Genomic DNA, 7,257 nt, shown 5'->3' on the forward strand with positions numbered 1-7,257 from the left:
GCCGAGATCGCACCATTGCACTACAGCCTGGGCAACAAGAGCGAAACTCTGTCTCAAAAAAAAAAAAAAAAAAAAATTAGCTGGACATGGCCGGGCGCGGTGGCTCACGCCTGTAATCTCAGCACTTCAGGAGGTCAAGAGGGCGGATCACGAGATCACGAGGTCAGGAGATCAAGACCATCCTGGCTAACACGGTGAAACCCCGTCTCTACTAAAAATACAAAAAAATTAGCTAGCTGAGACGCAGGTGCCTGTAGTCCCAGCTACTCAGGAGGTTGAGGCAGGAGAATGGCATGAGCCTGGGAGGTGGGGCTTGCAGTGAGCCAAGAGCGCGTCACTGCACTCCAACCTGGGTGACAGAGTGAGACTCCATCTTTAAAAAAAAAAAAAAAGATAGATGATGAATGTTTTCTGGCTTTTGCCCAGAGAGCTTAAAAAGAATGTTCTCAGTCAGAAGCTCCTTTTTGTGAGCCAGCTTAATCTACATCAACGGGTTCCTCAAGTAAGATGCCAGGCCACACCCAGGGATCTCCATCTCTGTTCAGTAGAAACTGGCCACACTCCCTCTGGTGCTGCTGGTTTAGAGATGAGTTTCTTCAGCACCAACTCTGCCCAGCACCATGCTGGATGCAAGAGACACAGCAGTGAGTGAGACCAACAGAAGGTGGGTGAAAAAGGCACTTAAACTCCCAAGAGGAAGACAGACAACAGGCAAGCAAATAAACATTTCATAGACTAGGTCTTTCCCGACAAGCTAAGAAAAAGGATTCCTAGAGAAAGGCACTTCAGATAAAAGGGGAAACAGAATGCAGACTTCACATAGCTGCTCCTGGGAGCTCCAGTTCAAGGCCAGAAGGAAGCATCTGAGGGTATAGGGATCTGAAACCCGTGACCCAGCACCCCCTGCACGTTCAGTGTGGCAGTGCCTGCGTGCTGTGGGATCCTCAGGCCCACCTCTGCCTGTGAATTCCTGCACCAGAAGCCTGTCGCAAGGCCGCAGGAGTAGCACTTGGGTCCCGGCAGTTGTCACTTCTGTCCTTGGGAAGGATCTGCGGCCCGTGACTCTCCCCAGCACTACCTGACACACAACTCTTCCCATCCATCCCCAGCAGATATGACCAGCACACTGGGAGACTTTCACTGTCTTTAAAGATGCCCCAGTGAATGAAAACCCAAGGTGATGGCAACAGAGAAAATGAGACTTAAAGGATTAATGTAATTAAGCAGTAAATAAAGCAGAATCAAAATCAAACTGAGAAATATAAGGGCTTAGAAACTCATATTTTGAGCCAAGCATGGTGGCTCCTACTTATAATCCCAGAACTTTGGGAGACCAAGGCGGGTGGATCACCTGACGTCGGGAGTTCAAGACCAGCCTGGCCAACATGGTGAAACCCCATCTCTATTAAAAATACAAAAATTAACCGGGCGTTGTGGTGGGCGCCTATAATCCCAGCTACTCAGGAGACTGAGGCAGGAGAATCACTTGAACCCAGGAGGCAGGTGTTACAGTGAGCCAAGATCGTGCCACTGCACTCCAGCCTGGGTGACAGAGCAAGACTCCTTAAAATAACGTAACGTAACATAACATAACATAAAATGAGAAACTCATGTTTTGAAAAAAAGTATTTAAGTAATTTCAAGATTATGAATTATAAGACTACAACAAATTAGGCCAAAAAATTGGACCAATCTCTTTTCAACAAGAGAACTTCCAGAATTTGAACCAAAATATGACCCTAAATGAAGATGCTGACTCCTTGTTAGAAACAGGATGCTTCTTTCATAAGAGAGTAAAACGGTGTGTGGACTGCTCACTGACACTAGGTTTTTTAAGTCACATTTGCAGTCTCATCCCCTTCATCTGTAGAGAGGATGAAATAATCTAGAGATTATTTTTCACAGTCTAAGATGATTAGGAAATAAAGGATAAAACATACTTACTAATATTAAACTTGTAAGATATGTTCAAATTCATGGCTCTACATGAATTTATAAAAATCGTTCCTGGGAACTTTATCAATGTCAGATAAACCAGATCAACAGAATAAAAAAGGAAATCCTTTTCTCATTTTCTAACTGTTCCATGAAACTAGGAAGAACCGTAGGCTCAGAGAGCTAAATTATCAACAGGAAATGAAACGATGATTGATGACGGAACAGCAGAAGCTCCAAGTGCACGCCACGGAACATGAACGCTGTCAACGGAACGCCAGCCTTGACTGTCCTCGGCTTCCAAGCTACATGAAGGGACGGTTCAGGCAGAAGGGACACACACGCACAGGGGAGCCAGCAGGGGTGCAGATGGGGTGTGACTCCTGCTTCTATTTCCCACTTGAAGCAGTCCTCAAGAAGTGTGGCTGGAAGGCTGAAATACAACAGCCAGATCCGCACTGGGATTTTGTGTGTGTGTGCGTGTGTGCGCAAGAAAACGTTCTCATTTTAGTTTAAGTCAGAGGAACATAAAAGCTGTTGGTGCCCAATAAATACACGTGAAGTTTCAAAACGTATGGTGCCTGCACCTGACCTTGTGCAGCTGGGGAGAGCCCGTCCCCAACACAGCCCGGCCACTCCCCCAACTCTCCCTGGCCTGGATGCTCAACAGAGCCTGGCCACGCCCCCTGTTTGGCTGCCCGATGCCTCAGTACCTTCCGCAGGCCAAGTTTGGCAGCAATTTCATCGACCACTTCAGCTTTTGGATCCTCAAGAAGCTCCAAGCTGTTCTGTGTACCAATCTGCGGGGAATCAAAGGGAGAAGACGGACTTAGAGCAGAGGGCTCAGGAAGCAGCACTCCAAGCCCTCCCAATTCCAGCTCCAGGTCACAAGGAGTGCTGGGGGCCTCCTAGTCAGAAAGGAGAACTACAGCCACAGATAAAACACATGCAACACGCCTCCCGGCTTCTCTAAGGTTGCGCTGTGCCTTTTACTAGGACTGCAAAACATGTGGCACACAGGGCCCAGCTGATGTGTGTGGCACGGCTCTGCATCAGGAGCGCTCAGGACTAAGGGGAGGTCTATACTCCTGCCTGTTTTAAAAGTTCCTTCATCAGGAAATGAAGTTATTTTCAAACTTCCTTGGATAAGTAGCTTCACTTCAAACAGCTTTGGCTAAATTAGGCAAGACTCAAAAACTGTAAGGTAACATCCTTTCCCAGAAAACAGGCCAGGACAATCTGTGTGCCGCTCCGCAGAGACAATGCGCTTGGCTTCACAGCTAAGATACTGAGTTGGAGAGATACTATGAACTCCACAGAGAGTGATGAGCTCACCATCCCTAAGGAAGGGAAAAGGCATTCGAAAATCAGCCACCTCCTTCCATCTGGCACAGGGCAGTCGATGAGCTGTGGCTTCGACTGGCTCCCATGCAACTGAAACCAGCCACGGCACATCACTTCCCAGAGTGGACCAAGCTTACCAAAATCGTTAATGTTCACTTAAATGTAGCCTGCGGGTCATTAATAGGTATCATTTCATGCAGAAACCCCAGCAATAAGAATAGGGAAGGTAAAGGTAATCCCAAATTGAGTTGCAGTAACTGGACATATCCTTGCAAATTAGTCAAAATCTGGCAAAACCACAAAGAAGTTTACATTTGCTGGGTATTACCCATATGGAGGTCATTAATACCTCCAGAACATAGGTTAAACCACAAACTCAGAGAAAAATCTGAGGAAAAGGAGTTGTTTAATGACATGTGGCAACATAAGCAAATTTTTGTGTGTGTATTTTTAGTAGAAACGGGGTTTTGTTGTGTCGGCCAGGCTGGTCTTGAACTCCTGGCCTCAAGTGATCTGCCTTGCCCCTACAAAGTGCTGGGATTACAGGCGTGAGCCACCACGCCTGACCTCAATTATACTTTTTAATAGAACCACTGAGCTCTCCATGAAAGAGACCCCTTAAAAAAAACTGAATCTGAATACTTTGTGCTTGGAAAAGCAGCATATTGAGTACAGCACAGTGACCTAAGGGTTGAGACTTCACTGGCGGGGTCTCTACTGCCATCTAGTGTCTCTTTTTAAAAGGACACTAGATTCTGCCAGGCAAAGGCCTCATGAAACACTACATCTATTGTTATGCAAAGATACCAAAACTGTCACTGAAAATCCATATAAATACAGCCAAGAAAGACACACATTCGTGCAGGGGCCACTAGCAAGCCTGTACGCCAGCTATCACCCAGGTACAAGCTGCAGTTTCAGACTGTAATCAGCAACCTCTGAGAGCAGCTGCAGGGCACCCCAGCCTGCCTCCCAGTCAGGTTATTTAAATAGGAAGCCAGTCATCCGGTGATCTCCACAAGACAGTGTTAGGTGGAAACAGTGCACATAATATAGTATACGCACAAAGAAACGAAGGATAGTATGATTGTGTGTGCATGCATGAGTGTATCTGCTTACACTAAAAATGTCACACATACAAAAAAAACAAAACTAGCCAGGCTCAGTGGCATACATCGACAGTCCCAGCTACTTGAGAGAAAGATAAGAGGATCTCGCTCAGGAGATCCTCTTACAAAACAAAACAAAACAAAACAAAACAAAAAATCAAACTTTTGCCAGGCACAATGGCTCATGCTGGTAATTCTAGTACTTTAGGAGGCCAAGGCAGTAGGATCACTTGAGGTCAGGAGTTTGAGACCAGCATGGGCAATACAGAGACCCTCTCGGTATAAAATAAAATAAAATAAATAAATAAATAAATAAATAAATCAGGCCGGGCGCAGTAGTTTACGCCTATAATCCCAGCACTTTGGGAGGCTGAGGCGGGTGGATCACGAGGTCAGGAGTTTGAGACCAGCCTGACCAACATGGTGAAACCCTGTCTGTACTAAAAATACAAAAATTAGCCAGGCGTGGTGGCGTGCGCCTGTAATCCCAGCTACTCAGGAGGCTGCGGCAGGAGAATTGCTTGAACCCGGGAGGTGGAGGTTGAAGTGAGTGGAGATCACGCCACTGCACTCCAGCCTGAGCAACAGAGTAAAACTCTGTCTCAAAACTAAAAAAAAAAAAAACATCAAACTTCAGGAAGTCCAACTAAAAAGATTTTAGGCTGAGCATGGTGGCTCACACTTGTAATCCCAGAATTTTGGTAGGCTGAGGCGAGTGGACTGTGTGAGCCCAGGAGTTCCAAATCAGCCTGGGCAACATGGCGAGATCTGTCTCCACACACACACTATATATACATATATATATATACACACAAACACACACACACACACACACACATGTCAGGCGTGGTGGTGCACGCTTGTAGTCCCAGATACTTGGGAGGCTGAGGCAAGAGGATTGCTTGAGCCCAGGAGGGCTGCAATTGGGGCTGCACTGAGCCGTGATGGGACTACTGCACTCCAGCCTGGGCAACAGAGTGAGACGCTGTCTCAAAAAGAAAACAGGTTTTAAATTCTAGGGGCTACCTCTAGAGGAAAGCAGGGTAAAGGGAAATGAATAAGCCTTGTTTGTAAATATGACTTTGGAAATGTGCACATTTTTTTTCTTTTTCAACTTTTAAAAATACTTCTGGCTGGGCACAGTGGCTCATACCTGTAATCCCAACACTTCAGGAGGCCAAGATGTGAAGATCACTTGAGACCAGTAGTTCAAGACCAACAATATAGCGAGACCCTGACTCTACCAAAAATTTAAAAATTAGCTTGCATGGTGGCATGCACCTGTAGTCCCAGCTACTCAGAAGTCTGAGGCAGGAAGATCGCTTGAGCCCAGGAGGTCAAGGCTGCAGTAAGCCATGATTGCACAACTGCACTCCAGTCTGGGCAACAGAGCAAGACTCATCTCTAAAAAATAAATAAATAAAAATTAAAAATTTCTAACATAACAGCTAATGTAAAGAATTTTACAATGAATACTCATATACCCATCACTAGATTCAGCATAAACATTTCCTATGCACTATCTGTCCCTCTAGTCACCCATCAATCCATTTTTCTATTGGATTTCAAGTAAATTACAGACATAAATGTACTTCTCCCTAAATAGTACAGCATGCGTATCACTAACTAGCATTAAATATCTGTTTAGTTTTTACTTTTGCAATAAAATGTATGTAAAACACACTATATAAATATTATACATAATTACAAAACAAATTAAAATTTATATAAATATACACACACAGCCCAGTTCCTAAAAACTGGAAATACAATGTGTAAGTGGTTGGTGGCATAATCATACTGAGAGGGCCTTCCAAGCACAGTGACTAGCTGTGTACACACCCTACAGATACACCCTCAGGACACTTCTTTCTCCTCCAAACAAATCTTAAGTTGTTTTCAGTCCTATTTTGGTGGCAGTTTTGCTATTCTGGTGACACTCTGGTGATTTGTGCTGAGGTGTGTCTGTGGCCTTCTCCATGGCCCCTAAGACAGTGACTGCTGCACAGCGGAAGAGACACAGAATGACACAAGGAGGACAGAGCACCTGGACACTACGGAGGCAATGAGCATACCTGGACACAGACAGCAGACGAGATAAAAACACTGGATCAATAGTGGCAAATGTACCGGGTGTGTAAGAAAATATCCTTATCCTTAGTAACTGAAGTAACTATCCAATATACTGAAGGTTTTAGGAGCCATGCTCTCACTCTCCAATAACTCAGAAAATGTTGTGCATATGCACCGGCGTGTGACAGAGGGGGCAGGCACAAACAACAGAGAAAACAGGGCAAGGCCTCGCCGAAAGGGTGTCCCCCACAGCCTCCAAACACAGAAACTCAGGAACTCGAATCCCATCATGTTTACCTGAGGTGGCTCATAAATCGCAGCCACTTCAGCCCTGATGCCAAGGGGAATGTCCTTGTGCTCCGTGTACCGTCCATATAAGTACCCGAAATGCTGGTTCCCTGTCTTTCTCCAGAAGTCAAGAAAGCGGTCAGCAACGGTGTGATTCTCAAACATGATATTGTCCACATGCCTGTACTTCTGTAGAGTTAACAAGAGTGGGCTGATGAAAACATGCCATTGAAAATAAATCACTTGTTTTTCTAGCACAAACCATTCATAAGCATATTTTACCTAGTTCTTTAAAAAACAAACCAATAGGGAGTGATGGTGCATGCTTGTGGTGCCAGACACTCAAGAGGCCGAGGCTAGAGGATCACTTGAGCCCAGGAGTTCAAGTCCAGCCTGGGCGACAGAATGAGACCCCTGTATCTTAAAAAATAATCATCTGGGCCGGGTGCAGTGGCTCACACCTGTAATCCCAGCACTTTGGGAGGCCGAGACGGGTGGATCACGAGGT

At 45.5% G+C, this 7,257-nt stretch overlaps 1 protein-coding gene across 1 annotated transcript in view; it reads right to left on the bottom strand.

Annotated features, from left to right (window-relative positions):
- NPLOC4 (nuclear protein localization 4 homolog (S. cerevisiae)) overlaps positions 1 to 7,257 on the bottom strand; it is a 67,198-nt gene that overhangs the window by 39,292 nt on the left and 20,649 nt on the right. Inside the window, exons 6-7 of the mRNA XM_011933332.1 lie at positions 6,759 to 6,938; positions 2,649 to 2,735 (exon numbers count right to left, since the gene is read on the bottom strand). Of these exons, the coding sequence (XP_011788722.1) occupies positions 2,649 to 2,735; positions 6,759 to 6,938 (267 nt within the window). The remainder of the gene's footprint in view (positions 1 to 2,648; positions 2,736 to 6,758; positions 6,939 to 7,257) is intronic.

The sequence above is a fragment of the Colobus angolensis genome, unplaced genomic scaffold, assembly GCF_000951035.1.
Source record: "Colobus angolensis palliatus isolate OR3802 unplaced genomic scaffold, Cang.pa_1.0 Scaffold1, whole genome shotgun sequence".
Taxonomy (NCBI): Eukaryota; Metazoa; Chordata; class Mammalia; order Primates; family Cercopithecidae; genus Colobus; species Colobus angolensis.